Raw genomic sequence first — 16,840 nt, forward strand, 5'->3', positions numbered from 1 at the left:
ATGTGATCAACATGAGATATAGACATAGAAAAAACATAGATACATTGCAGAAAAAATTAAAATAAATATAAAGGTTTTTTTCTGTTTAAAAACTTGAATCCCTTATGTGCAATAATCTTGTATATGTTCCTGAAGCTGCTCTTGCTCTGATAAATAATATCAGGGATAATTTGCCTCACTGTAAAAAAATACAAAAATTTGGATAAAATTTAAATGGAAATGTAGATACATAAGTCAAAATGTAACAGAAGCAATGATAAGGAAAAGGAGACTATTTAGTCTGGCTGCCTTCAGTTGAAACAATTCTCTGATGCTTCTTTCACATATCTGTTGACTTTTTATTGCTCTCTTTAATAGATGAATTACAACAAATGTTAACAGAAGCAATAGCAGGTCATATAATGCCAAGTTATTAAAATTAAAGAGATCTACCTCAGGTACCTAAAGATGACTTTCACAGGACATTAATTTGTCCAGTGTGTGCTGCCATATAATGGAAAGCACCTATTTCATGTTAAGTTTTGACTTTTTTAGGCTTAATGTTAGATTCTGAAAATACTTAATGATTCTTTTGTTCTTTCTTTGTTTCTTTGATTCCAATAAAAATTGATTCTAAACCAGCAATCACACAGGCCAAGGAAAACACACACATTTATTGCTGGAAATACATTGTAGAAGAAGGAAATAGTCTCAATATAAGCCAATGTGTGTAACACATATTGTGAGGTGGATAAGCCTGCTGATAAGCTCTGCAGACCTTGATACACAGCCTGGGGAGCTATCAGACTGCACCGTTCTCCCTCGTGCCCTGAATGCCCCAGCTTCATTTCCAAGGGCAACGGGGGTGTACGGTGAGGAAGGCGTTTCACTTCTGGGTCTTATCATGGCATGTGGACTAGACATGGCCAAAGTTTGGGACAAGACAACTGAAAAATTCCTCTGAATCCTGCAATACCGGCTCTGCTGAAAAAACTGTGAGAAGAAGGATGGATATGTAAAAGTGTTCCTCTCCTATGGAGTGGTTTTACAGAACGGAAAGTAAAGAAGAATATTCTTCCAAAAGGCCTCAAGGTTTGAAACTATCTCAGCTGATGCAGAGAGAGGGAAAAACTTTTGTAAAAATGTGTACTTCAGCATCTGTCCCTGTCCCTCTGCAGCAGCTACAGGGCAGGCAGCAGGCTCAGGTTTTACAACCACAGGGCAAGATGCTACCCTCAGATGGGGCTCTATGGATGATGTTTTCCCTGCTGCATATCTGCCAGCAAGAGAAAGATCTGACTCCATATTCTGATCTTCAGGGTAAGGGTATTGCTGAGTGAAAGGAGTTCTTGTTTATGAAAACATTTTGTCTGACTTTCAGCTAGCAGGGATTTGATGAGGATGTGCTGACTTATCTTGGCAGATGCCACTGACCAACTCCATCATGCACAAAAGGGTAGCAGAAATGGCTCATTTATGAGCTTCCTGCCTACTGTCCTGGTTTCGGCTGGGATAGAGTTAATTTTCTTCCTAGTAGCTGGTATAGTGCTGTGTTCTGAATTTAGTATGAGAATAACGTTGATAACACACTGATGTTTTAGTTGTTGCTAAGTAGTGCTTATACTAAGTCAAGAACTTTTCAGCTTCCCATGCTCTGCCAGGTGCACAAGAAGCTGGGAGGGGGCACAGCCAGGACAGCTGACCCAAACTGGCCAAAGGGCTATTCCATACCATATGACGCCATGCTCAGTATAGAAACTGGGGGGGGAGTTGGCTGGGGGGCAGCAATCGCTGCTTGGGGACGGGCTGGGCATCAGTCAGTGGGTGGTGAGCAATTGCATTGTGCATCACTGGTTTTGTACATTCTATTATTATTATTATTATTATTATTATTATTATTATTATTATAATAATATCTTCATCTGCTGTCCTATTAAACTGTCTTTATTTCAACCCACAGATTTTACCTTTTTTTCCCATTCTCTTCCCCATCCCACCCTGGGGGGGGGGAGGTGAGCGAGTGGCTGTGTGGTGCTTAGTTGCTGACTGGGTTTAGACCACGACACCTACCTATATTGCTGTCTTTACCTGAAAGATTGTAAGTCACACTATAAAATAAAGAAGTTGAGCAAATTCAGTGAAGGATAAAATCAACAAAACCGCTAGGAGCTCATGGACATCCTGTGAGCACAAAAGAATAGGTAAGAAAATTATTAATTGGAGAATTATTCATTCATTTCTGATTCTGATGCATATGATTTAAATTATGTTCTGCTGTTTCTTGCTGTTGTTTACAGACTCTTGAGAACTGAACGCCTAGTCTTCTGCAACATCCGTAACATCATTATACTTGGAGGGAATTTGAAGTATGCAAAGATCAGGGTCTGTATTTTGGAAAGCAGATGGAATTTAGGGTTAGAGGAATGAGATACTATATCGATATAAGCTTTGGTGTATTTTCAAAATTTCTCATATTGATAGCTTTTTATGCTACTTTGTCACCTCTTTGTGAAAAAAACCTCTATTTTCAAATCTGAGCAACAAACATTTTCTTGTGACTTCTGATTGTGAAAAAGAGCTTAGTAGATATGGGTAAACTGAGTACTAATGCATTAAACATGCAGATGTAATGTATGGTTCTGCTCTAGAAAATAGTCTGAGTTTGCCTTTCTGTTGTACTAGCATTTTGAGTAATACGTTGCCATTGCAGAATGGCAATACATAGTGGAAATGACGTATCCCCAGGGATTTTAAATAATTCATTTCCTCAGGAAGGCCTTTACTATTAATAGAACAAATGATTTTTTTTTCTTTAAAGCAAAACCTGCCTGGAAATTCATTAAATATACTTTTAATATAATAGATATACCTGATTATTAGGAAAAAAGCAGAGGGTTGCAGTTGCATTAATATTAACTATGGTTTACATGTTTACCTGTGGTTAAAGTCCTAGATATTTAAAACATGTTTTATTCATGCCAGCTGCTATGGAATTTGTAAATACTGTCTGGCTGTTTTCTTTCAAATCATGAACAGTACTTCCCCATTCCCTACCAGTCAGTGAAATGCTAGTTAAACCAGTCTTCAAATTAATCAGGAGTCTAGACAATTTACAGCGCTGTCCAAAGGATGCTGTGGAAGCATGTTTGCCCAGAAAATGAAGGAAATAAATAAATAATGATGGCATGTCTACATCATTTTTATGCCATAACTACCATTACCATGTGTAATCCTAGGGTGAAGGTTTTCAAAATGTGACTCAATGGGAGAGTTTTCGGAGAAGAGTTACAGAATTGTTTTATGGCTCAAAAATGGTAGACTTCTGATGGTAAACTGATGGTACAATAGTTCAATTTATTTAGCTTCTTACAAAAAAGATGAAAAGATGTTTTAATCAGCATCTCTAAAAAAGTGTGAAGGGGAATGACACTTGACACCAAACAATTCTTTCATCTATCAGGCATAGACACAAAGATCCCAAAGTTAAATGCTGAAGTCTGCAGAATTCAAACTGTAAATTAGGTGCAGATTCTTTACAGGAATGGCATTTAACCATTGGAAGATGTGGCCAAAGGATACGGTAAATTTTCTATCATTTGAAGTCTTTAAAGCTAGCTAAAATGTCTTTCTAGAAAATGTGTTATACTGCTATCATTACTTTTTGGGTTAGCTGCAGAAAATCATTTGGTGAAATTTTATGGCCTCTGTTAAGCAAGAGCTCAAACAGAGCGATCATATTCTGTTGAGGCTTCAAAATGTATGAAACATGATAGTTAGGTATGATTCTACAGCAACAATAATGATAGGAGGTGAAATTATAGCCTCACTGAAGTCTATGAGAAAGTTCCCACTCACTCCCTTAAATGAGACCAAAATTTAATCTATAATTATAAAAATCTTTGATATATTAATTGCATTTTAGCTTGGGATTATATGCAGACTGCTTTTCTCTACTTCACCCATTTTATTTTGTTGCTATTATGTTTACCATTTTATTTTGTAATTCAGATTAGTTTTGAATTAACTTTGTATTATTTACTTTTTTTAAGCATCTAGGAGTTTGCAAATGTTATCTCTTTTCACGTAGTGCAGAGTTCAAAATGGAAATAAGAGAGCGGACTTGCAAAAATTCTGTTTCTTCTTGGTTTCATTTGGGTAAGGGTCAAATATTTCATTGATTATTTTTCACAGAAGATGGGTATTTCTACAGCTTGTCTCTGGTGAAGCTGGAAAATGGAGATCTGTACAAATAAATTTTCTGGATTATTCTCAATTTTATGAACAGCTGAATTCATGTCCAGATTTCCATAAAGCCTCATACTTAAGTTCACTTTGAATGGAATTAGCAATTAACATTGTGAATATATGGTACTGTTGTGTATAGCCTCTCTACTACAGTTCTCCATATTGTTCAAGCGTGAAAGAGAGAACTGTCAGCTATCCTTCCATATGGTCTTCTGAGCATGGTCAGATGTGCACTGGCTGCTTACAGTTGTCCTGAAAGTATATGGATGCGTTTGGGACACTGGAGTCCTGAAGAAGTTGCTCAGGTCTAATCCTTTTCAGGAACAAAGAAGGCATAAGAAGCTGTGACTCATAACCCGTTCTTAGAAATGGCTTTAAAGCAGGTATGAAGAACTGGAGACCTGTTGAGAATCTACAAGAATATCTTAGTATGGAAGCTGAGAGGCCCAGTCTAAGTCTGTTGATATCAGCTTTATTCCACTGAAAATTAAAGTACACCATATGGGTTTTTTTTCTTGTTTTTTTTTTTCTTTGTAACATGCTGATATAGCTTTGTGCAACAGAACAGAAATGTCTCTGATCCAGATTCCATCCTTATGTCAATCTGGTGACAGGCACCGAAGCCGGAGGTACGAGTCTTGCACTAAGGATGCAACGGTTGCAGTTCTTTAAGGTACAATTTAAAGCCTGCTGGAGTCAATGGAAGGCCTTTCATTGACTTCAATGGGCTTTGGATCAGAACCTCGGCTAGGGAGTTTTTGTCCTTGGCTTTCTTAAAAGAAGATTTTACTAATGTGTGAATAGCGTTAATCACCCATGAACACTTGGTAAAGAGAGATCTGTTTTTTCTGATATGGAAAATACCCTGCTGAAGCATGAAACCTTTTAATGAAGTCAAAGAAAGTAAAACTTGCCCTCCACGACCTAAAGCTCAGCTCTTGAAATGTCATTTACTGGGATAATGCATTCCCCATCTGTCAGCCCGGGCTTTTTCTTGCCACAGGTGAACTAATGCAGCCTTGGAGGTGTGCCATGGTTACTAGTATCTGGTATTTTGCTAGAGGCGAGAGAGAGGAATTCTTATTAGCAAATAGTAATTCGGCCCACCTCATGGAAACAACAGAGAATAAGCAGATCTTTGTCCCTGAATTTATGTCATTTGGTTTTCCTGACACCTAAATGAACCTTATATCCTTAATCTTATCTTTGAGAAACCACTGGCATCACAAATAGGAGCTTGTTATTTAATGTAGAACTTACTGTTGATTTGTCTGCAGTCAGTGAATGTAGAAAACTGAAATACAAAAAACTTTTGACAGAGTCTTTGCTACTACCTTTAGTCTTGACTGTCTTGGTATGTTAGGAATAGGGATGTAATTCTAATGAAAACAGTTTGCACTAAATATTTGTTCTTGTGCTTTTTTCTTACTTTATGGATATACAATATTGTGGCTGTGTTTATTTCAAAGCTCACTTCAAATTCTGATTGATTGGACAGTAACTCTAACTTTATGTGAGTAATCAGTGGTCACATGTCTGCCAGCATCAGGTGAGGTCTCATAGAGTTCAATAATGAGTCTTTTACTGTATTTATATATCAGTGAAACTCCTGAGAATCATGATAAGACTCAGGTTCACATAGTTCATATGGTAGCAATTTATTGCCTGGCTGCAGATTTTTTTAAATCTCTCTGGCACTACAGGGTTATTACAGTAAGTTAGAAAGACAGGTATTCTAAGTATGAACTTGCTGTTAAGATCTCAAAAATACTAACTGAGTGCTCTTGAAGCTTTGATGAGAAATAAATCCTTCTTGTGACACTTTTATGCCACGTAGAGACGTGGAAGTGTGAGCAACAGCACCTGGCAAGCAAGCTGTCTTCTTTAAAAGCAAGCAAACCAGCTGCTCATCAGGTTGGAGAAGGATTTTGCAGGAAATAAAAGTCTACTCAAATGCTCATTGCTCAGATCTGCAAGAGAAAACTCATACTTTATGATTTGTCCTCTGGATACCGAGAAAAATTGTATTTCTATCTTCTGTATTTTCAAACACCATGAAGAGTTTATATTTGAAAACGGGACTAATTTTCAAGTGAACAATCTACTTAGAGCCATTTCTGTTCATATCAGTTCTCTCATTTACCGAATGTAACAAGATAAGTAACAAAATCAACTTCCTTACGGAGAATTGTACTGGGTTTGCATGGCAACGTTTTGGTAGCAGGGGGGCTGCAGGGGTGGCTTCTGTAAGAAGATGCCAGAAGCTTCCCCCATGTCTGACAGAGCTGGCTCCAAGACGGATCCGCCGATGGCCAAAGCCGAGCCCTTCAGGGATAGTGGTAGCGCCTCTGTGATAACACAGTTAAGAAGGGGAAAAAACTGCTGTGCAACAGCAGCCGGAAGACAGGAGTGGAGGAACATATGTAAGAAGAACAACTCTGCAGACACCAAGGTCAGTGAAGAAGGAGGGGGAGGAGGAGCTCCAGGCACCAGAGCAGAGATTCCCCTGCAGCCCATGGCGAAGACCACGGTGAGGTGGGCTCTCCCCTGCAGCCCATGGAGGTCCACGGTGGAGCAGATATCCACCTGCAGCCTGAGGAGGACCCCATCCTGGAGCAAGTGGATGCACCCAAAGGAGGCTGTGACCCCATTGAGAGCCCATGTAGAGAGGAGCCCACACTAGAGCAGGTTTGCTGGCAGGACTTGTGACCCCATGGGGACCCATGCTGGAGCAGTCCATTCCTGAAGGACTGCACCCCATGGAAAGGACACATGGAAAGGACCCATGCTGGAGCAGTTCATGAAGAACCGCAGCCCTGGGAAGGGACCCATGTTGGAGCAGTTCGTGAAGAACTGCAGCCCGTGGGAAGGACCCATATTGGAGGAGTTTGTGGAGGACTGTCTCCTGTGGGAGGGACCCCACACTAGAGCAGGGGAAGACAGCGAGGAGGAAGGAGCGGCAGAGACAACGTGTGATGAACTGACCGCAACCCCCATTCCCCATCCCCCTGTGCCGCTTGCGGGGAGGAGGTAGAGAATTCGGGAGTGAAGTTGAGCCTGGGAAGAAGGGAGCGGTGGAGGGAAGGTGTTTTAAGATTTGTTGCTGTTTCTCATTACCCTACTCTGATCTGATTGGTAATAAATTAAATTGATTTCCCCAGATCGAGGCTGTTTTGCCCGTGATGGTAACTGCTGAGTGATCTCCCTGTCCGTATCTCGACCCACGAGCCCTTCATTATATTTTTCTCTCCCCCTGTCCAGTGGAGGAGAGGGAGTGATAGTGACTTGGTGGGCACCTGGTGGTCAGCCAAGGTCAACCCACCACACGAATAAACAAAATTTGATAGAAATCTTCTGTTTCAGGATACAGTAGAGGTAGGATTTCTGGATTTTCTTTGTATGGGTCCCTACTTTCCCGATTCTTGCATGTGCCTCAGACAGATCGTCTCATTTAGTAAGCCTCAAATGCATCTGCTTTCTGATTACATAAACAAGCTGTGTTGTAAGCACACTGACTAAATTAAGAAATTTCTACCCCAGCGGAGCAACACTACCCAAAATGTTTCTGGCTCTTCAGAGCCCTAGATAGGTAGCGGTCTCATAAGACACGGGGTAAAAAATTGTTGGGTCCCAAATGTAGGTGCGTTGATGCAAGGCTGGGATACTTAACTGTGTACATATTTTCCAACTGGGCAAGGTATCTCATCTGATCCCTTCAGAAAATAATTTATTTAGTTTTATAGCTGTCTAAATCAGCCAGCTATGGCTCCATGGGAAACATGCCATACCTCCCCCAAATAGAAGCATTTAACAGCAGAAGGCAACCTAACTGTAGGTCTTCTTTAGCTTCCATTTAGCAGTAAGAGAAAAAAATCCAAATGCAACAGCATGCAAGAAAGATGCATATATCAAAATATACCCCTCCCAGCCTCCAAAAGCCTGAAAAGTGTTTGGATGTATCACCTATATACTTTTTAGATTATCTGACGTTTTGCAAATTTTCTAATTTTATGTCAATTCTACTTCAATGCATTCAGTGTTATTCTGAGTACTGAGAGCCTCAGTCAAGTGACATTGTAATGCACTGAAAAGGTTTCCTTTTGATGCCTCGAAACAGTAACTGTCAGGGATCTATTTTAATCTTTAGGTAGATAATACTGTGACAGCTACTATCTTTCACCTTTTGGCTTGGTTCCCAAGGAGACTTCCTCTTTTTATATTTCATTTTTTATTGGTTTTGGTTTGCTTCTTATGAACTATCAAATCCAGATTAATCTATCCCATCTACCTGACTCTCCTGCCAACAAAACTGTTCTCATACCCTGCTGCAATCTCCATGTTTGCAGATGTGACAACCAGGGAATGAAAAGAGAGTGCTGTAATGACCACAGAGAGAAAGCTGTCTGGAAACATTGATTGCTTCTTGCAGCACTCCCCTCAGTTATTTAAATAGTATTATATTATCTCAAAGGTTTGTAAACTGAGATATGGAGAGATGAAGTTCCTGCTTGTGCTGCACCAAAAACTAAATAAGCTAGAGCTATGTGCCTTCAATAATATTCTGTCTTAGACTCCTGTCACACAAACACTTAAGCATCTGCTCACTTTCACAGAACAGCTCTTCCGATTTCACTGGACTGCAGGGTAAATTTAAATTTAAAGACATTCTCATTTGCAGACTCAGGACTTATAGCATGATATTTAGGTGTGTGTGCATCAGGCTCTACTGCCATTTAAGATGCTGTAGGGTATCCCTCCTGGCTTCCAGCTGCTGCTCCAGAATGGTGCAGGTTTATCCTAAGTCCCATGTTATTTACCAGCCCAGATGTCTCTGATGCCCTCGAGCATCTACAGTGACACCTGTAGAAGCCCAGCTGTCATCACACTAGAATGAGGATTTCAGAACATGACTCGATGCAATAGAGGGAGAGAATAGCTTTTGTTAACTCCTAGGAGTGCCATCTGCAAGCAGAACCCCATCTACTCTACTTTTCATTTCCTAAATTGCACTGGTATCTTCAAAGGGATGGAGACCATCAAGAGATAAAATGCTATAAGCTACAAGTAATGGAATCAAGTAACCTTCACTGTCTGCTTACCTGCAGTACTATGTCCCGTCCATTCCGTGTGATGTTAACGGTATGGGGCTGTCCATTTGCCATGTTTCTGTGGTCAACATCAATGTTATATGGCTCTTTGGTGCCTCCTAGGCTGTACCGAATTTGCAGGTTCCCTAGTGAAAGAAATGTGAAAAGCACCCTCAGGTATTTTGATCTTTATTCACCAGCTATTTTCCCCTCTTTATTTTCACATACAACCGTTATCATTTTACACTTAAATTGCTCTCAGGGCTGGTGTCTACAGTAGAAGAGTTAGTGTTTGAGATTATAAAGCTACTGGGCTGAAAACTGCTTCCTGCTTATAACCCAGAAGTGTGACAATGACCAGCATCTCAAAACCAAAGTGTAAACACTCTGGATTGCAAACCAAACAAATCGGAGCTATGCCTTGAACAGTATGGACAATTGGTACAAATTTGAGCACATCAAGTAGCACTTTATTGTTGAGATTATTGTCCTTGCTGCAGTAAAATACTTCGAAGTTATACAAAACGTGATGTTTTCTAAAGAATAAACCATTGATATGCATTGAATAAAGGCAAAATTACAAGAAATTAACACTGACACATAATCTACACAAGAGACTTCCTTGTTTTCACATTTAATTGTTGTTGACAGGTGACCGTCTGGACTTTTATGGAAATTTAATAATATATGGTGAAATGAAAACCACAGATTATATTGTTAGAAAAGTACAGTCAAAAGTGGTTAACTGATATTCATGACATACTGCCAGACAGATTTTGCTTTTCTAAACAAAAGTGAAGTGTTTGCTCTTCATAACAAATTTGAATATTTGATTAAAAGGAAGGATGCTTGAAAAGGGAAATGCAGACCCCATTACTGATCAAAACCTGAACTATTGTGGCCCAAAAGAGCAGCACTAGACCTTTATAACTATAGTTTAGATGTCTGATGTGGGATTTCTTTCATGCACCTTCTTTCTTCCCCATGAAGGGAAAAATTTGAGTGGCATGTGGAATACTCATATTAACTTATCCCATAGAAGAGAACGGTAGTAAAATAATCCTAATTATGATTTTCATGGGGTATTAAGGCACTAATTGGAATCGAGATATATTCTGTTTTGATACTGTACCAGAAAATGGTCCATATCCAACCTTCAACCATCACCAAAATGTTTAGGACCTTATATACTATGCTACATCCATATTTTAGTCATTGGGTAGTCAGGTTTTCAGAAGAACAGTACATTACACTTTCCACTGACTACTGGTGATATTGCCATGACTTCAGTGATTAAGATGCCTACTTGTCCCCTCCACAATGCTAGTTCATGGCATGGATCTGACTCTTATAGCAGGTTTTTTGGGGGTTTGGTTTTTTTGTTTTGAGGGGGAGGGTTGGCTAGTGAAACCCCACTGAATTGAACAGTTACATCAGTACAAAATTTAGTACAGCAGAATACAGGTTCAGGTCTCATGTACTTGACTTTTACGTGACAAGGGTGAAGACACTTTTCACTAGTTCAGACCTCCAGCTGAATGCCAGCCTGGTGTTATTATCAATTGTGCCTTCAATGGAGAGAGCCCAGAGCAGTTGCTTACCAGACGGCTTGACAAGCACAGCCATGAAGTCCTGGGTATAGGAGCTGATGTACAATAGGACACAAGGGGACTTGGTGGTACTGAAGCTGAAGCTGAGGTCTTCTTTATTCAAGTTGAGGTCGGGCGCTGTAGTCTCAGGATCTGTAGAACTCAGAAGTGTTCGGCTAACTAAATCCTTCATGCTAGTCCCTGGGGAGTGGAAGTTGTAACGAAGCCACATTCCCTCTTCAAAAAATGCTCCAACATCTTGAACATAAGAGAGGAAAAAAAAGAGAAATTAAACTTCCTGACACCTTTTGGATGAAGCATTGCTACTGACTTAACCAGTCCTAATCTATACATGTTTCTACTACTGCATTATTTAAGCACTTTGTCAATATTAAGTCAAGAGTCTCACTATTTTCCAACAAGAATAAAAGGGACAATCTCCATTTTATTGGTGGGTACCTGGATTCACAGAACAAAGGAAAGACAGACAGAAAGTCTATGTCTGTATCTCATATCAATACTATAGACCAGAAGGACAGACAGAAAGTCTATGCCTGTATCTCATATCAATACTACAGACCAGAAGAACCACACTTTAGGTTTATTCTCATTGAGGTCTTGCAGCAGATAATGGTCCACAAAAGGAGATACAAGGAAGAGATATTTGAGGGGCACAGTAAATAAACTGTCAAGGAAAACTGTCAAGGAAAAGGAAAAACAGCAATTCTGACCAGCAGATTTGAGTGAATTTGGAAGGACCTCACAACGGAATGATGGCAATTCCAACACCTGAAATATTTGAAATAGGATTGGATGCAACGCTAGAAAATTATCCACTGCTAGCACAATCCTTCATGAGAACTGCATAACCAGGATGCCCTTATGGGAGATAAAATTAACTACAGAGCTTGACTCAGTCAGGAACAAGGCAAGATACACCTGAACTGTAGCTCCCAGGAGGTGCCACCCAGACAAAGTTTTCAAACCAATCTGAGACAAAATGTCATGTTTCAATACTCCTGACAGAAAATAAAACTACTTTTGGCAGAATTAATACTTTCAGTTGAAAAAGCATTGCTATTGCTTCTCATAATAATGCAGCCCTTCCTATTTCTTAACATTAAAAACATAATTCAAGGTTGACATTCTTACAGCAAAGGCTGACTTTGACAGCCTCCTACGGGAATCACAGCACAGTTGCCTACCATTGGTAGTGTATAACCTGCTAAGTCTATTGGGGATCGCTGGACTGGCTTCCTATGGCAGTCATTCATTAGTGACTGGATAGGTGCTGGAGAGGCTTTGCTGTCTGGGACAACATCATTAAAGGAAATTTTTGAATTACATGTGAACTTAATTAAGAAGGTAAGTTTTTGAACTTTTCATAAGGGATTAAAAATGATCAATAAAGATTATAAGCATAGCATACGAGTACTATCTTTAAAGAATGGTTATAAGCAATGCTTAAAGAGGTGACCAGTCTTTAAAAAAAAATCATTCATTATTTACTACCTTCCTACATGATGCAAAGTTGCCACAGATTGGTACAAAACTGCCCATCTAAACTTCTGAAAAATCAACACACTATCTTAATTTAAAAAGAAATTTCATTTTTATCCCTTTTTAGCATTTGGAGTCTTCACACAATTCTAAGCAAAGGCTTTATCTCAAAACATATGAAGCAAGATGTCCATTTTACAAGCTGTGCAGTGATACACAGCAAGTCAAGAATAAGCCTGCAGACTTTATTCAGGGTAGCTGAGCAGAGGAAAGATAAGAAGACAGGTAAAATTGTAATAGAATTTACTGATGCTTCTTTCCAGAATTTTGCTAAATCTAGTGCTGGAAAACTTTTATGTTCTCCTGTTACCATATAAAAATTCTCCAAAACTCAAAATATCATAGTCACTGTCACTGTGCGGCCATATAAAACATGGAGTCAAGTTGTGGTCCCAAGGTGCTATAAATAATTCAATCACTCTGATAGATTTATAACTGCCATTTTATAGGAGAAACCTTAAATCACCCTCAAACAGTTATGGGAGAGGCAATTCAGTTTAACAACTATATTTTGCAGTAGACTCAACTTAAGTACTCCTGGATTAAAAGTGAAGGGTCCTATCCTGAAAATACTTCCTCAAATTGTGATGCCTTCTGCTGTTAACAGCAGCATTGAAAATAAGCATTCACACTTACGAATCTAAAGCAGTATACACTGTAGCTCTAAGCATTTGCAAGTATTTGGCTTAAAAATATCCCTATGACCGCTAATTTATTCTTCTTCAACCTCTGCTTCTGGCTCACGCAAGCTGCTCCTTGGGCAGATGCTGTATCAGTTACGCTGCTGCGGCACTGGCAGAGCTGCTCGCCAGAGCCGGTGTGCCGGGTCCCGGCGCGCCAGGCAGCCCTGCCGTTTGACACTGCCACTCTGCTGGCGGGGACCGCAGCCCCTGCGGAGGCTCCGCGTACGCACGCAGCGTAGCAATGCAAAATTATGTTTGCCTCTGGCCTGTTCACTGCTTGTTATGCCTCTTATTTTAGGAGCAATCTTCAGGATTGCCCGACGCTATGCTTGCCCAGGGCCTCATGCACTGGGAATACTGGGGCCTTCAGTCCTGACCTCAGCGCTGCTCTGGGGCTGAACTGGAAAGCGTGCAATGCATTTTCCACAGCTGTAAATGTTATTAATTGCTACTTTAAATGTTCATTACTACAACGAAAGCTTTAAGTAAACGGTGCTCTCTGAAATGGTAAGATATTTTTTTTTCCCAAAAGGGTTTCACGACAGAGCAAAGAATGTTCTGTATGTTTAACTTGATTTGCACTGAGAAAATAATTTTCAGTATAGCTGTATTATTACAGGAGTACAAGCTATTGTAATGAGCCTTGAAATTCTCCTCACATGCACACCACCTCTTTCAAGACGAAGGATAAGAGGAAGGTTCACTTTGGCTGTGTGACTGTATTAGGCCCTCAACAGGAAGATATTGAATCCCCTCAAGTTCCAGCTCAGCAAAGAGGTTGATGCACATGATTACACTCTTTACTGAATGAAGCTGAAGTCCTTGCAGCAGGGCTGCAAAGTGCTTAGCGGCTCACAGGAGCAGGCTATTTAAACTATTAGGAAATATTAGAAAAAGCTAAAGAATAATTTTCTCTATATTGAACGCAGGTATAAGATGACTTGGAAATGCTGAGGGCTGATCAATGAAAAAACTATCTACTTGGAGGTCACGAGTGTATCATCTTCCTGAAGCTCTGATAGAAGGAATATCCAAGTCCTTCCTTCAGAAAACCATTCAAGCTGCCTGAATAAAATGGGCAAAATGCAGCACAAACGCTGCCACTGAAATGCGGATGATGTTTCCGCGCACCACCCTCTGCTTTCTTTTGTAATATTTCAAATGCTATCTGAAAAGATGAGTCTTGGGAGATCTGGCATAATATGTAGTGAAGGGTTCCTCTGCAAACTGCCCTTTCGAGGCAGAAGACTTGGGGAAATGAATGTGGCAGTAACAGATCAGTTTTCATTGGAAAGCAGTACCTATTTCTACACCAACATGCAGTGCGGACATCCTCTGTTGATGGACTCTGCAAATACATACAGTTTGGGCTTGCTTTGTAGAGGAACCCAGAACAGGATTTGTGGATCCATTAGAAATTATTTTATCAAGCAAAGTGCATATCCCCAGTGTGAACTGCACATATTTTACAAAACTCTCCAGCTTCAATTTGAAAAGGGATGAAGCAAAAGCTTCCAAAATTTCCACACAAAATGCACATGTACCCAGAACTGACAAACTTATTTTGAAGGTTACAATTCTGTGGTCATCTCCCCAGTCTCCCTCTCCCCACTCAGCTACTTTTACTTTTGTACACTCTCATGATGTCTGGGATCAAGAGTATTGAAAGACCAGAGGAAAAAGACAATAGCTACAAAAACCCCCATTTCTCTTACAAAAAATCCACAATCTCATGACATTTTTGGGCCAGTGTTGTAGGCCTAAGAACTTGCTTCTCCTTTGCTGCTGGTTTAACATCAGTGAAATGTCAGTATCGGTTCTTCTCTTCTCAGGTAGTTATAACGATTCTGGTAGCCACACACTCAGTCACATCCACAACTTGTCTTCTTTCTCCATTACTTTTTCCTCACCTGTGAAGAGCATTGCCAGCATTGCACAGGTGTGGCTGAACACAGCTGCAGCAAGATTTTCTATCTGGAGGCATATATAAAAGATGCAGAACTCAGCAGGCTTTATGGCAATTGAATTGGCTCAGTGCTGACAGTTGGGATACAAATGTTAATAGGGATTGTCATGAATAGGTCAAGCATCAAGTTCAAGATATTACTCCTCATAAATAAAGAAGCAATAGATCTGTGGAGCTACCAAAAAAATCCCCAATTTCAACAAAGGAGCTTTTCAAGAGCGGCACCGTAAGAAGTGGAATCTACCTTCTGCAGTAGGACAGCTATCGCTGTCTCACAACTGCCATTTCACATTTTTCCAAGTAAACTCAAGACCTGTCTTGTGTCATCTTTCACCTGGGGACCAAAGAGAAAGTAATGCTGGTTACTTCTCTGGTATTACTGTATTTGGCTTTTTTGAGGCTGGGCCTTCAAAAAAATCTTATTAATGGGCAGTAACAGGGTAAAATCCCTGCCTCAGAGAAGCTGGAGACAAAATCCTGACAACTATGAAGCCTGGCCAGGACACATGAAAAATGCAGCAGAGAAAGATTCTCGCCTCTTTCTTTCACAAAGCTGGCTGAAATGCCTTCTGAGAGCTGTAAGCATGTCCCATGTGGAGACCCTAAATGCCTCCTTCGCCCTGCTCAGATTCAGCAAATTAAAAATATTACTCTGTGATGCTGCTTACCAGTGCTCAATGCCATGTCTTCCCTGCACGGAGTTCTGGATGTGAAAAGCAGCAGCATTTTCAAAATCCTAAGTAAGGACAGTCACTGGAAGTGTTCTGATTCTCGGTGCATGTACAAAAATTGTTAGGGCAATTTAGACAGCTGAACGAAACCTCTTTCCCAGTGCATAATTTTGTTTCCTTTTTGATTTCTCATACAGTTATGAATATTGAATATAGATTAACTAAAGCTTGCTTGTCTGGCTTGTGGCTAAAAGTGTGCTAGAGAGCACCAGAAATTGCAGCTACTTCCAGGCTGTGGTCACAAAGATTAAGACTGTTTGCTGAGATACATCCTGGCCATAGGGCATCAGTAAAGGGTCAGAATCTCACAGCTGTTGATCTGGGAGAGAATTTACTTCAAGTGCTCTGAAGATGGCAATGCTTATCATTTATCTGGTTAGCTCACTCAACATTTTATTCTACCTTCCGGCTCACAGTATTTAGTTTGTGAAACCAAGAAGCAGGGATTTAAAGGTTTTGTCCTACATCCTCAAGTCTCATATTCTGGCTGCCATTACTGTAATAATTTGTGGTCCACGTTTGAATTTTCTAGGTGTGGAGTAAAATACCAAAATACAGCAATTGCTTGCTGGCATTAATAGAATACAAACCCACTGAGGGTTTGCTTCTTCTATATGAATATAGCAGTACTCAGTATAAAAAAAGCTTTCTTGAACAGATGACCATCAGAATTGGGGGATATGTAAAATAATGTGCACCAGTGAAACTATGGGGCCTGATCATAAATCTATGCAAAGTTTCCCGCTACCTTCAGTAGAACAGGATGACTGCCAGAGAAGATGGTGTTGCGCCACCTGATTGATTACACCTTCGAGCCTCCCTAGTCAATGCCGATAGGTAGATTCCGCTGGGAAGCAGTATGGCATACCTAAGCAAGGCTGAGCTCTGAACCTTCTTTTGCAATAGCCCTTGCACCACCTAAAGCAGGTGCCTTTTATTCTACCTTGATATACCTGTACAGAAGTGCATATGCCAAGGAAAGCCTAAAAATCTCAGGAAA

General features: G+C 40.2%; 1 protein-coding gene across 1 annotated transcript in view; it reads right to left on the reverse strand.

Moving 5' to 3' along the window:
* Window positions 1-16,840, reverse strand: part of CNTNAP2 (contactin associated protein 2) — a 1,193,181-nt gene that overhangs the window by 75,157 nt on the left and 1,101,184 nt on the right. Inside the window, exons 19-20 of the mRNA XM_072853401.1 lie at window positions 10,913-11,158; window positions 9,324-9,457 (exon numbers count right to left, since the gene is read on the reverse strand). Of these exons, the coding sequence (XP_072709502.1) occupies window positions 9,324-9,457; window positions 10,913-11,158 (380 nt within the window). The remainder of the gene's footprint in view (window positions 1-9,323; window positions 9,458-10,912; window positions 11,159-16,840) is intronic.

The sequence above is a fragment of the Ciconia boyciana genome, chromosome 2 (assembly GCF_034638445.1).
Source record: "Ciconia boyciana chromosome 2, ASM3463844v1, whole genome shotgun sequence".
Taxonomy (NCBI): domain Eukaryota; kingdom Metazoa; phylum Chordata; class Aves; order Ciconiiformes; family Ciconiidae; genus Ciconia; species Ciconia boyciana.